Here is a 13520-nt window from a genome sequence, read left to right on the forward strand (position 1 = left end):
TGAGAGGGGAGACCCATGGCCGGCAGCAGGACCAAAGCCTCGAGGGGCTCAGGGCTGTGCGGGGCTCCTGGAGGGCGGCAGCTCTGCCTCGCCAGCAGCCCGCCAGCATCCTGGCAGCAGAGCTGCGCGACCCTCAGGAGACACAGGCACAGCCACCATGGCAAGGCCACACCTACCTGTTGCGTGCTGCTGACGAAGGACATAATGCTGTGCAAGCTCTCCGCTTCTTTCTTGTAGACAGCTAACTTGTCAGCTTCTAAGAAGGCAGGAGAAGAAGGAGGGTTGTAGAGGGTGGCCAAAGGCAGGAGGGAGGAGAGGAAGGAGCTCTGGCCTCCCTCCAGCCCCGTGCTTGCTCCCCTGGCACAACCTCCCTGGGGGTGTCCGGGGGCTGGGCTGCCATGCTGGTCCTGACGCTGAGCAGGGTGCTCTTGCTGCCCCCCCGCTCCCTAGCCCCAGCCCTGCTCCCCCTGACGGGAGCCCTCGCTCACCGTTCAACAGCAGCTCCATGACGTGCTCATGGTGTTCAGTGGGAGCTGTGTTCTCCTGACGAGCCTCGGGCTCCACCCAGGCCAGCATGGGCCTACTGGGTGGTCGTCTCTCCCCCATCCTGCGGGCTGAGGGTAGAGAAGAGGCAATCTCACAGAAATGGCTCGGCGCTGTGTGAAGACGCGGGCTACGCTCGGGGACTGCTCCGCAGCCTCGTGCTCCTGCCCTGTCCCGTCACAGCCGTGCCGGACACTGGGTGGCCGGGGCTGGCTGCTCTGGCTTTTATAGGCAGCAGTGGGGAGTGCCCCGATGACGTCGCAAAGGGCCCTTCTGTGACCCGCTGCCGACTCGGGGAGGGCCGGGTGTCCCCTGCAGGGGCACAGGGGCAGCTTGGAGAGAGGGAGGTGGGGGAATCTCACCGAGTCGAGATAGAGCGCTGACGGCATTAAGCTAGGATGCTACTCAGTGTCTTCGCTAACCGTGGTGCGTTGTGCAAATTACCTAAAGCGAGAAGCCGTGGGCCCCTTCCCAAGGTCAGTCTCCTACGAAGACTGGGAGCCTGTCTTAAGAAACTGGCAGAAACTGGTCCTGCGGATGGACAAGAGCCAAGGAGCAACTGAGTCTGCGCAGAGACAAGAGGTCAAGGAGCGGAGACGAGGAAGAGTCCCCAACCTTCATCCCCACGGCCCCCGACGACCACCACCAAGACACACTGCGCAAGCGCAGATGGGAAGAGTTTCCAGCAATGACTGCTTGGGACTCATTTTAAGACGAAACGGGGACAGGTGATGAGTATGTGAAGCTTCAGGCCTATGTAACTCTTCGCTGTAGATAAGCAAGGCAAGTTGCCACGTCGGGTGCGCACGTCTTTGGTGGGACTACCCCCCGTTCTGCCCAGCGCTGAATAAACATACCTGCTTTTCAGTCTTACTGATTGTGGAGTCCTTTTTCCTCAAGTCAGCTTGCCTGTGGGCACCGGGCTCCTCTCAGGGTCTGCCGAGGCCCCCGTTTGCTCTCGTGTCTCTTGCCATCCAGCGTGTCCCATACCCCGGGGAACACCCTTCAGCACACTGTGGAGCCCTGCCTGTCCCCTTCCGCAAGGGTCAATGTTGAAGATTGACTCCACCTTAAGGGACATAGTGCCTTTTGTGGCTTCTCTCTTCTCTTTGAAACAATGAGGATAAAACAGAAAAGATGTAACATAGCAAGCTGAAGGGATTGCTGAACTTGATAAATTGTTGTATCGGCCTTAGATTTGTATCGGCCTTGCTTTTGTATCACGAGAAGACTCAGTTCTAGCCACAAAATCGAGGCTGAAGAAGGAACATGGTGCCCAAAGTAGAACTGAATTGAATTAGCCTGTCTTTGCCTACTCCTCCTGCACGTGTATCCTTGTAGTGGGTTTACGTGGCGAGGTTTTGGTAGCAGGGGGCTATAGGGGTGGTTTCTGTGAGAAAGATCTAGAAGCTGCCCCATGTTTGGGAAAGGCCCCATTGTTTTGCAGATCTGAGCCAATAAGCGATGTTGTTTGCACCTCTGTGAGAGCATATTTAAGACAGGGAAAAAAACGCTGCGCCACACAGCAGCTGGGAGGGAGAGAGCAGTGAGAAACGGCCTTGCAGGCACCAAGGTCAGTGTAGAAGGAGGGCGAGAGGTGCTCCAGGCGCCGGAGCAGAAGTCCCCTGCGGCCTGGGGTGAGGACCATGGCGAAGCAGGATGTCCCCCTGCAGCCCATGGAGTACCACGGTGGAGCAGGGTTCCATGCTGCAGCCCGTGGAGGAGACCACGGTGGAGCAGGTGGCCCTGCACCGACGGAGGCTGCCGCCTGTGGAAGACCCCTGCCGGAGCAGATTCCGGGCCGGACCTGTAGCCCGTGGAGAGGAGCCCACGCAGGAGCAGGTGACCCGGCAGGAGCTGCTGCCCGTAGGGGAGCCAGGTTGGAGCAGTTTGCTCCTGAGGGATGGACCCCGTGGTACGGACCCATATCTGGAGCAGTTCTGGAAGAGCTGCTGCCTGTGGGAAGCTCACGCTGGATCAGTTCATCAAGGACTGCATCCCGTGGGTGGGACCCCACAGCACAGGGGACGAGAGTGACCGAGAAGGAGCGGCAGAGAAGAAGTGCTGTAGACTGACCATAGCCCCCATTCCCCCCCGTTCCCCTGTGCCGCTCGGGGGGAGAGGGGGTGGAAGAGGGTGGATGGGGGGGAAGGTGCTTTTGGTTTGCTTTTTCCTTTGTTTTCTCACTTCTCTCGCTTGTTAGTAATAGGCAATAAATCTTACTATCTCCTTATGCCGAGTCTGTTTTGCCCGTTACAATAATTATTGCGTGATTTTCTCGTCCTTATCTCAATCCTCGAGCCCTTTTCACATATTTTCTCCCCATTCCTCTTTGAGGAGGGGGAGTGAGAGAGCGGCTGTGGTGGAGCTCGGCTGCCCACTCGAGCGGAACCACGACAATCCTGGAGGAGCTGTACGTTTGGGGGTAGATGGGGAGGGGTGAGGGTTGTCATATTTACCCAGATATTGCCCTTTACATAATCGTATCTCCCTATCTCTAAGGGGAAAACGGATCCTAGGCCAGGAGCTGGTGGGGCTCATTGAGAGGGCTTTAAACTAGGGAAGACGGGGGACGGGGCTGAAACAAGGCTCGTTAGAGCTGTGCCGGGGGGACAATGGCAAGGCTGGGAGAGAAGGCAATGGCCCAAGTGAAGTGCATCTCCACTAATGCACGCAGCATGGGTAACAAACAGGAGCTGGAAGCCATCGTGCGGCAGGCAGGCTATGACTTGGTTGTCGTCACGGAAACGTGGTGGGACCACTCTCATGACTGGAGTGCTACTCAGTGTCTGGCTATAGGCTCTTCAGAAGGGCCAGGCAGCATGGAAGGGGTGGTGCTGTGGCTCTCTATATCAGAGAGTTTTGATGTCGTGGAACTTGAGGCTGGGAATGCTAAGGTGGAGTCCCTATGGGTTAGTTTCAGCGGGAAGGCCAACAAGGCAAGCGTCCTGGTGGGGGTCTGTTATAGACCGCCGAACCAGGATGAGGAGACGGATGAGGAGTTCTACAGGCAGCTGCCAAAAGTTGCGAAATCGTCAGCGCTTGTTCTCATGGGGGACTTCAACTTCCCAGATATATCCTGGAAGCACAACACCGCCCAGAGAAAGCAGCCTAGGAGGTTTCTGGAGAGCATGGAAGAGAGCTTCATGGCACAGCTGCTTAGTGAGCCTACCAGGGGAGGTGTCCTGCTAGACATTCTCTTCACAAACAGAGGACTGGTAGGAGGTGTGGCGGTTGGAAAGTGTCTTGGGCAGAGTGACCATGAAATGGTAGAGTTCTCCATTCTTGGAGAAGCCGGGAAGGGGACCAGTAAAACCGCTGTATTGGAGTTCCGGAGGGCCGACTTGGATCTGTTCAGGACACTGGTTGGCAGAGTCCCCTGGGAGGCGGCTCTGAAGGGCACAGGAGTCCAGGAAGGCTGGGCGCTCTTCAAGAAGGAAATCTTAATGGCATGGGAGCGGTCTGTCCCCACGTGCCCAAAGACGAGCCAGCGGGGAAGACCAGCCTGGCTGAACAGAGAATTGTGGCTTGAGCTTAGGAGAAAAAAAGAGGGTTTACAATCTTTGGAAAAGAGGGCGTGCTACTTGGGATCACTATAAGGACGTTGCGAGGCAGTGCAGAGACAAAATTAGAAAGGCCAAAGCTCATCTGGAGCTCAATCTGGCTACTGCCGTTAAAGACAACAAAAAATGTTTTTACAAATACATCAACGCAAAACAGAGGACTAAGGAGAATCTCCATCCTTTCCTGGATGCGAGGGGGAATTTAGTTACAAAAGACGAGGAAAAAATAACAGTTACTCTCTGGATACCCAGTACCCTGAACTGGTGGAAAGGGATGGGGAGCAGAATGTGGCCCTCACTATCCATGAGGAAATGGTTGGCAACCTGCTACGGCACTTGGATGTACGCAAGTTGATGGGGCCAGATGGGATCCACCCGAGGATACGGAGAGAGCTGGCGGAGGAGCTGGCCAAGCCGCTTTCCATCATTTATCAGCAGTCCTGGCTATCGGGGGAGGTCCCAGTCGACTGGCGGCTAGCAAACGTGACGCCCATCTACATGGAGGGCCGGAGGGCAGACCCGGGGAACTATGGGCCTGTCAGTTTGTCCTCAGTGCCAGGGAAGCTCATGGAGCAGATTATCTTGAGTGTCATCACGCGGCCCTTTCAGGGCCACCAGGTGATCAGGCCCAGTCAGCAGGGGTTTATGAAAGGCAGGTCCTGTTTGACGAACCTGATCTCCTTCTATGACAAAGTGACGCGCTTGGCGGATGAGGGCAAGGCTGTGGATGCGGTCTACCTTGACTTCGGCAAGGCTTTTGACACCGTTTCCCACAGCATTCTCCTCAAGAAACTGGTTGCTCGTGGCTTGGACTGGCGTACGCTTCGTTGGGTTAAAAATTGGCTGGATAGGCGGGCCCAAAGAGTCGTGGTGAATGGAGTCAAATCCAGCTGGAGGCCGGTCACTAGTGGTGCTCCCCAGGGCTCGGTACTGGGGCCAGTCCTCTTTAATATCTTCATCGATGATCTGGATGAGGGGACCAAGTGCACCCTCAGTAAGTTCGCAGATGACACCAAGTTAGGTGCGTGTGTCGATCTGCTTGAAGGTAGGAAGCTCTGCAGGAGGATCTGGATAGGCTGCACCGATGGGCTGAGGCCAACTGCATGAAGTTCAACAAGGCCAAGTGCCGGGTCCTGCACCTGGGGCGCAATAACCCCAAGCAGAGCTACAGGCTGGGAGAGGAATGGTTGGAGAGCTGCCTGGCAGAGAAGGACCTGGGAGTGATGGTGGATAGTCGGCTGAATATGAGGCAGCAGTGTGCTCAGGTGGCCAAGAAGGCCAACGGCATCCTGGCTTGTATCAGGAACAGTGTGACCAGCAGGGCCATGGATGTGATCGTCCCCCTGGACTCAGCTCTGGTGAGGCCGCACCTCGAGTACTGTGTTCAGTTGTGGGCCCCTCACTACAAGAAGGACATGGAGGTGCTTGAGCGAGTCCAGAGAAGGGCGACAAAGCCGGTGAGGGGCCTGGGGAACAAGTCCTACGAGGAGCGGCTGAGGGAGCTGGGCTTGTTCAGCCTGGAGAAGAGGAGGCTCAGGGGCGACCTTATCGCTCTCTATGGGTACCTCAAGGGAGGCTGTAGCGAGGTGGGGGTTGGCCTGTTCTCCCACGTGCCTGGTGACAGGACGAGGGGGAATGGGCTTAAGTTGAGCCAGGGGAGTTTTAGGTTGGATGTTAGGAAGAACTTCTTTACTGAAAGGGTTGTGAGGCATTGGAACAGGCTGCCCAGGGAAGTGGTGGAGTCACCATCCCTGGAAGTCTTCAAAAGACGTTTAGATGGAGAGCTTAGGGATATGGTTTAGTGGGGACTGCTAGCGTTAGGTCAGAGGTTGGACTCGATGATCTTGAGGTCTCTTCCAACCTAGAAATTCTGTGATTCTGTGTGTGTTAGTACTTGGAGAGAGAGAAAGAGCAGAGTCCTGCTGTGTGTGGGGTTGCATAAAGGCTCTCTAAGGCAGTTCAGGTGTACCCAAAGGCTTCCATTGGGAGCATTTTTTCCGTGGGCTGCAGGGGAATCTCCGTTCTGGCACCTCGAGCACCATGGTTTAGTGGGGACTGTTAGCGTTAGGTCAGAGGTTGGACTCGATGACCTTGAGGTCTCTTCCAGCCTAGAAAATTCTGTGTGATTCTGTGTGATTCTGTGTGAAACAACTTTGAATGTAACACCAGCAAACCCCCAGCAACTTCCCTGCCTTAATGGCTGGAGAACAGCAACCGGAGACGGCACGGAGCCTCCTGAATCACCCTTCTGGGTTCCCTCTGAACTCCTTTACATTCCCGATGGCCTCCTCGTTAAGAGTTCGATGTTATCATTAACCACGGGGCTTCCGACCCCCATGGCCACCCTCCCACGTCTCCCCCTTCTTTATTAACATCAACCATTTTCTCCACACGAATTACCACCCCACATGTAACAGCCCCGTTGTCCCTGGTGGCCCCCCAACGTCCCCAATGTCGCCAATGTCGCCAATGTCCCCAACACCCCCAATGTCCCCAGCATCCCTAATGTCCCCATTGTCCCTGGTGGTCCCTCAATGTCCCCACTGTCCCCAGTGTCCCAACACCCCCACTGTCCCCAGTATCCCCAACACCCCCAGTGTCCCCAGTGTCCCCCGTGTCCCCATTGTCCCTGGTGGTCCCCCGATGTCCCCATTGTCCCCAACACCCCCAATGTCCCCACTGTCCCAATGGCCCCAGTGTCCCCAAAGTCCCCTTTGTCCCCTATGGCCCCATTGTCCCTGGTGGTCCCCTGATGTCCTCAATGTCCCCAACACCCCCAATGTCCCCAGTGTTCCCAGTGTTCCCAGTGTCCCCAGTGTCCCTGGTGGTCCCCAGTGTCCCCCCCGCCCCCATTGCCCCCATTGTCCCCATCCCCGGGCCCCTTCCCCCCCCAGGAGGCCCCAAGGCAGGGGGCGCTCCAGCACCCCCGCGGCGCTCTATCCTCCTCAACTCTATGGTTCGGAGGGGCGAGAAGGAAGGGGCGGCCACTTCCGCCTCCTCCGCGCTTTCTCTTCCGCCGCGCAACTCGCTCCCTTGGCTTTGGTTCCGGCCGGGTCGATTCCGCTCTCGGTTTCCCGCTTCCGCTTCCGGCGGCACCGCCCTTTCCGCTTCCGGTGGCGGCGGCGGGGGGTTGACGGGCAGGGGAGGCCGCCATGGGCGCGCACCTGGCCCGGCGCTACGCGGGGGGGGCGGACACGGAGCCCGACCCCCTGCAGATGCCGTCCTTCCCCCCGGCACTCGGCCTGCCCCGCAGGGAGCCCCGCGGTACCGGGGGGGGGGCTGGGAGGGGAGGGGGGGGGCACCGGGAGGGGGTGGGGGGGGTTTGGGGGGGTGTGGGGGGCCTGGGGGGGGTCTGGAGGGGGTGTGGGGGGCCTGGGGGGGGGTTACCGGGAGGGGGGGCCCACTCGGCCCCGTGTCCTTGTGCCCGTGACCCCCCCGTGTCCTTGGCCCCCCCCCGGTTGTCCTTGTCGCCGCCGTGCCCCCCCCCCCCCCCGTGTCCCCTCCCCCCTTGTGGCCCCCCCCCCCACCGTGACTCCTGCCTGGCCCTGGCGCTGGCGCTGTCCCCTGTCCCCCCCCCCCCGGCGGTGTCCTCCCCCCCCCCCATTGTCACACGTCCCCATGGTGCCCTCCCCCTTGTCACCTACCCCCAGTGTCCCCCCCCCCGTTGTCACCCCCCCCCAGTGTGTCCCCACAACGTCCCCCCCTTGTCACACGTCCCCACAGTGTCCCCCCCCCCCCCTCGCCCCACGTCCCCACGGTGTCCCCCACCCCTGTCACACGCCCCCTCCCTTGTCACCCCCCCCGCGGTGTCCCCATCCTTGTCACACAGCCCCCTGGTGGCCCCCAGCGTGTCCCTGTCCCCTGACTCTGTCCCTGTCCCCATCCCTTGTCCCCATCTCCTGTCCCCTGTGTCCCCATCCCCTGACCCCGCCCCCATTCCTTGTCCCGTGTCCCCATCCCCTGACTGTGACCCTGTCCCGTGTCCCTGTCCCTTTCTCCTGTCCCCGTCTCCTGTCCCATGTCCCCATCTTATGTCCCTGTCCCCATCCCTTGTCCCTGTCCCTCGTCCCAATCCCTTGATCCTGTCCCGTGTCCGCATCCCCTGACCCTGTTCCTGTCCCCGTCCCCGTCCCTCGACCCCATCCCCATCCCCTGTGACCCTGTCCCATGTCCCTGTCCCCATCCCTTGTCCCTGTCCCTGTTCCTGTCCCCATCCCTTGACCATGTCCCTGACCCCTGACCCCATCCCCATCCCCTGTGACCCTGACCCTGTCCCCGTCCCCTGACCCCGTCCCCATCCCCTGACTGTGACCCTGTCCCATGTCCCTGTTCCCATCTCCTGTCCCCTGACCGTGTCCCCGTCCCCTGACCCTGTCCCCTGACTGTGACCCTGTCCCGTGTCCCTGTCCCCATCCCTTGACCCTGCCCCCATTCCTTGTTCCGTGTCCCCATCCCCAACCCCTGACCCTGTCCCCATCTCCTGTCCCCATCCCCCGTCCCTGTCCCCATCCCCTGTCCCTGTCCCCATCCCCTGTCCCCGTCCCCTGCCCCCGTCCCCTGTCCCTGCCCCCGTCCCCTGACCCTGTCCCCTGTCCCTGTCCCCATCCCTTGACCCTGTCCCCGTCCCCATCCCCCGTCCCCTGTCCCCGTCCCCTGACTGTGACCCTGCCCCCGTCCCCTGTCCCCATCCCTTGACCCTGCCCCCATTCCTTGTTCCGTGTCCCCATCCCCAACCCCTGACCCTGTCCCCATCTCCTGTCCCCATCCCCCGTCCCTGTCCCCATCCCCTGTCCCTGTCCCCATCCCCTGTCCCCGTCCCCTGCCCCCGTCCCCTGTCCCTGCCCCCGTCCCCTGACCCTGTCCCCTGTCCCTGTCCCCATCCCTTGACCCTGTCCCCGTCCCCATCCCCCGTCCCCTGTCCCTGCCCCCGTCCTGTGACCCTGTCCCCATCTCCTGTCCCCATCCCCTGCCCCTGTCCCCTGACCCTGTCCCCATCTTCTGTCCCCATCTCCTGTCCCCATCCCCTGTCCCCTGTCCCCATCTCCTGCCCCCGTCCCCTGACCCTGTCCCCCCCCAGCGATGGTGGCGACCCCCCGGCAGCTGGCGGAGGGCCGTGTCCCCCTGGAGCAGCGCGACTTCTGCGCCCACCTCCTGCTGCGGCTCCTGCGCTGCCAGCGCGACGCCTTCCCCAACCCCTGGGCCTGCCGCCCCCTGCGCCACCACTGGGACGCCTGCCAGCACCACGAGTAGGGGGGGGCACGGGGGGGGGGCACGGGGACACGGGGGGGGGACACGGGGACACGGGATGGGAGTGGGGAGGGGCGGGGAGGTGGGGATGTGGGGACACGGAGGGGTGAGGGGGGTGACAGGGATGGGGGGAGACATTGGGGGTCGCATGGGGTTGGGGGTGACATGGGGACAAGGGGGGGGGACACGAGGGGGGGTGACAGGGATGGGGGGAGACATGGGGGGGGCATGGGGATGGGGGGGACATGGGGGGGACATAGGGACAAGGGGGGGTGGGGACACGGGGAGGGGGTGGGGAGGGGCGGGGAGGTGGGGACATGGAGGGGTGAGGGGGGTGGGGACACGGGGGGGGCGTGGGGACAAAGGGAGGGGTGGGGACACGGGGGGGGGTGACAGGGATGGGGGGAGACATGGGGGGGGACATGGGGACAAAGGGAGGGGTGGGGACATAGGGAGGGGTGGGGAGGGAGGGGACACGGAGGGGTGAGGGGGGGATGGGGGGAAATGGGGGGGTGAGGAGGACATGGGGGGGATATGGGGAGTGAGGGGGGGGTGGGGACACAGGGGAGGCATGGGGGGTACAGGGAGGTGGGGACATGGAGGGGTGAGGGGGGTGGGGGTGATGTGGGGGCATGGGGGGGTACAGGGGGGTGATGGGGGGACACAGGGGGCATGGGGGGGGCACGGGGGGGTGGGGACATGGAGACACAGGGGAATAAGGGGGGTGGGGTCGGTGGGGGGACATGGGGACAAGGGGGGTGGGGAAAGGGCCGGGGGACATGGGGGGGGTGGGGACATGGGGACACAGAGGGGTTGGGGGCATGGGGGGGCAGTGGGGACACGGGGGGGGGGGGTGACACCGGGTGAGGGCAGGGACGGGGCTGGGGACACGGGGACACCGCGGCCACCCCCGGGGCTCCCCCACCCCTGCCCTGCGGCCACCTCGTGCTTGTGGTGCAGTGAGGGGGTGACACGGGGACAGGGTGACAGAGTGACAGAGTGACAGGGTGACAGGGTGCCGGTGTCCCCAGCTACGTGATGCGCATGAAGGAGTTCGAGCGCGAGCGGCGCCTGCTGCAGCGCCAGAAGCGGCTCCGGGTGCAGGAGGTGGCAGCCGCCGAGTGACGGGAACACCGGGGGGACATCGGGGGACACCCTGGGGACACCGGGGGGACACCAGGGGCCACCCTGGGGCCACCTGGGGCCACCCGGTGCCCCCCATTAAAGCTCCAGACCTGACGCCGTGCCCCCTGTCACCGCCTCGCGTCCGGCTGTCCCCTGGGGGGGGGGACACACACACAGTAACGCCAGGCCACACGGGGGGGGGGTGACAGCGTTTATTGCCATCCTCGGGGACTTGGGGACAACAAGGGGGGGCCGCAGGGCGGTGACACCTCCCCCCTCACCGACACCGTGTCCCCTACGGGGTGGGGACAGCGGGGCCGGGTCCTCGGGGGGGTCGTGTTTGGGGGGGGGGGGGGGGGAGGCCACAGCGGTGTCCCCCCCGGTGTCACAGCAGGAAGGGGACGATGGGGGAGCGCAGGGGGGGGTAGTCGCGGAACTCCCGCAGGTAGCTGCGGTGCTTGCCCTGCGCCCAGATGGCCATCTGCACAAAGCCCACCAGCGAGAACAGCGCCACTGCGGGGACACCGTCAGCGGGGGGGGGCCGGGGGGGTGGGGACATCGGGGGGGGGGAGGGGACAGCAGGGGGAAGGGGGACGTCGGGGAGGGAGAGGGGTGAGGGGGGAGTAGGGGCGAGGGGGGCACGGGGATGTGGGGGGTGAGGGGGGGCCCCAAGGGGCACAAGGGGGGGCGCATGGGGGGGAAGAGGGGGCACGAGGGGGGGCTGGGGGATGTGGGGGGGGCGGTTGGGGACGTTGAGGGGGGGTTGGGGACACTTGGGGGAGAGGGGACATCAGGGGAATGGGGGCATGGGGGACATGGGGGTGTGGGGAGAGGGGACCCCAGGGGGACAAGGGGGGGGCAGGAGGCAGCGGGGGGGGGACACGGGGACCCCAGGGGGACAGGGGACATGGGGGGGGGCGAGGGGACCCCATGGGGGGAGAGGGGACCCCATGGGGGGAGAGGGGACACTAGGGGGGGGGCAGGGGACATGGGACCCCCGAAGGGACGGGGCCACTGTGCCCAGGTGGGGGCCTCAGAGGGATGAGGGGGGGATGTGGGGACATGGGGGGGGGCTTGGGGACACCGAGAGCTGGGGGAGGGGACACGGGGCGGGGGGGGGGGCGCTCACCGGGCAGGCACTGCGTCATGATGGTGAAACCGATCCAGGAGCCGACCTGGGGGGGGGCAGCACACATTGGGGGGGGTCCTCCCCTAACACGCCCCCCCCTCAAACCCCCACAGCCCCCCCCCCCCCCCCCCCCCCCAAGAGCGGTGCCCCCCCCAAACACGGATCACCCCCCAAAGAGGGCTGCCCCCCCCCACTAAGCGCTGCCTCCCCCAAACACGGATCCCCCCCCCCAACCAGGGGTACCCCCCCCAACAGGGGTGGCCCCCACCCCCAGAGCCACCCCCCCCCCAAGAGGGCTGTTCCCCCAAAACAGAGCTCCCCCCCCTCCCAGGGGTCCCTCCCTCCCCCGAGGGGTGCCCCCACTCCAAGGTGCCCCCCCCAAGGTGCCCCCCCCCCGGGGTGCCCCCCCCACCTCGTAGGTGTAGTTGGGGCAGGACACGAGCAGGAAGAGCCAGGTGAAGGGGTTGCGCGTGGGGTAGGGGATGCGCCGCGCCTTGGAGCCTGGGGGGGGCACACGCGTGTGAGCACGGGGGGGGGGCACGGGGGGGAGTGTGAGCGTGGGGGGGGTGCAGCGAGTGTGTGCACGTGTGGGAGGATGTGCGAGTGCAAGTGTGAGTGTGCACACGCCTGTGAGTGTGCACGTGTGAGGGAGGATGTGAAAGTGCAAATGTGAGTGTGCAAACGAGTGTGAGTGTGCACACATGGGGGGAGGATGCGTGAGTGCAAGTGTGAGTGTGCACGTGTGAGTGCACCTGCATGAGAAAGAGGGTGTGAGCACAAACATGAGTGCACACGTGTGAGTGTGTGCACATGTGTGTGCATGTGTGTGGGGATGTGCGAGTGCGACTGTGAGTGTGCAAACGAGTGTGTGTGTGCACACATGGGGGGAGGACGGGAAGGTGCGTGTGAGTGCACACGTGTGTGAGTACGTGTGTTGGGGGTGTGCGAGTGCAAATATGAGTGTGCACACGTGTGTGTGGGGAAGATGTGTGAGTGCAAGTGTGAGTGTGCACATGCCTGTGAGTGTGCACGTGTGAGGGAGGACGTGAAAGTGCAAATGTGAGTGTGCACACGCATGAGTGTGCACGTGTGTGAGGGGGAGGATGTGTGAGTGCAAATGTGAGTGTGCAAATGAGTGTGAGTGTGCATACGTGGGGGGAGGATGTGCAGGTGTGTGAGTGCACACACGTGTGTGAGTACACGTGTGGGGGGTGTGCGAGTGCAAACATGAGTGTGCACACGTGTGTGTGCACGTGTGTGAGGGGGATGTGTGAGTGCAAATGTGAGTGTGCACACGTGAGGGGGAGACGTGCAAGTGCAAATGTGTGAGTGTGCACACGCATCTGTGCACACATGGGGGGAGGATGTGCTCGTGCGTGAGTGCACACACGTGTGAGTACACACGGGGGCGGTGTGCAAGTGCAAAAGAGTGTGCAGACGTGTGAGGGGGAGGGTGCGTGAGTGCAAATGTGAGTGCACGTGTGTGAGGGGGAAGTGCGTGTGAGCAGCAGCACGTGTGATCACACGTGTGGTGTGAGCATGAGGTTGTGAGTGTGCACACGCTCGAGTGGGAGGAGGTGTGAGTGCAAACGTGAGTGTGCACGCGTGTGAGCGTGAGCAGCAGCACGTGTCAGTGTGCACGCGCGTGTGAGCATCACTGTGAGTGTGAGCAGGTGAGCGTGTGAGCGTGCACACGTGTGTGAGCAGCAGCAGGCGCGTGCACACGCAGCAGCTGTGAGCAGGAGGCTGCATGCCCAGGGCCGTGCACGCTCGTGCAAGGATGTGCACGGCCGTGCGCGTGCACGTGGGGGTGCGCACGCCCCAGGTGCCCCCCCCCAACCCCGCAGGTGCCCCTCTGGGAGCCCCCAGCCCCCGTTTGTGCCCCCGTGTGTGCCCCCCACGTGTGTGCACGG

The 13520-nt window shown here is 62.9% G+C and overlaps 1 protein-coding gene and 1 pseudogene across 2 annotated transcripts; one reads left to right on the forward strand and one right to left on the reverse strand.

Annotated features, from left to right (window-relative positions):
• The first annotated feature begins 7208 nt into the window (after positions 1-7208).
• Positions 7209-10592, forward strand: NDUFB7 (NADH:ubiquinone oxidoreductase subunit B7). The gene is made up of 3 exons (XM_084540126.1): positions 7209-7370; positions 9184-9352; positions 10385-10592. Exons 1-3 carry the CDS (start codon positions 7259-7261, stop codon positions 10476-10478), a joined length of 375 nt encoding a protein of 124 aa, XP_084396252.1. The 5' UTR covers positions 7209-7258; the 3' UTR covers positions 10479-10592.
• Positions 10593-10674: 82 nt separating this feature from the next.
• Positions 10675-12234, reverse strand: LOC311428896 (very-long-chain enoyl-CoA reductase pseudogene; annotated as a pseudogene). The gene is made up of 3 exons (XR_014698917.1): positions 12020-12234; positions 11608-11653; positions 10675-10991 (listed from the first exon to the last, which is right to left on the reverse strand). The product of XR_014698917.1 is annotated as a very-long-chain enoyl-CoA reductase pseudogene (transcript).
• Between the last annotated feature and the right edge of the window lie 1286 nt (positions 12235-13520).

The sequence above is a fragment of the Aythya ferina genome (genome assembly GCF_964211825.1).
Source record: "Aythya ferina genome assembly, contig: HAP1_SCAFFOLD_180, whole genome shotgun sequence".
Classification (NCBI taxonomy): Eukaryota; Metazoa; Chordata; class Aves; order Anseriformes; family Anatidae; genus Aythya; species Aythya ferina.

What these genes read in the sequence shown, in the direction of transcription:
- NDUFB7 (XM_084540126.1), top strand. Translation starts at nt 7,259, where the DNA reads ATGGGCGCGCACCTGGCCCGGCGCTACGCGGGGGGGGCGGACACGGAG. An exon ending in GCCCCGCAGGGAGCCCCGCG is followed by an intron (nt 7,371 to 9,183) that starts GTACCGGGGGGG and finishes GTCCCCCCCCAG; the next exon opens with CGATGGTGGCGACCCCCCGG. An exon ending in GACGCCTGCCAGCACCACGA is followed by an intron (nt 9,353 to 10,384) that starts GTAGGGGGGGGC and finishes CGGTGTCCCCAG; the next exon opens with CTACGTGATGCGCATGAAGG.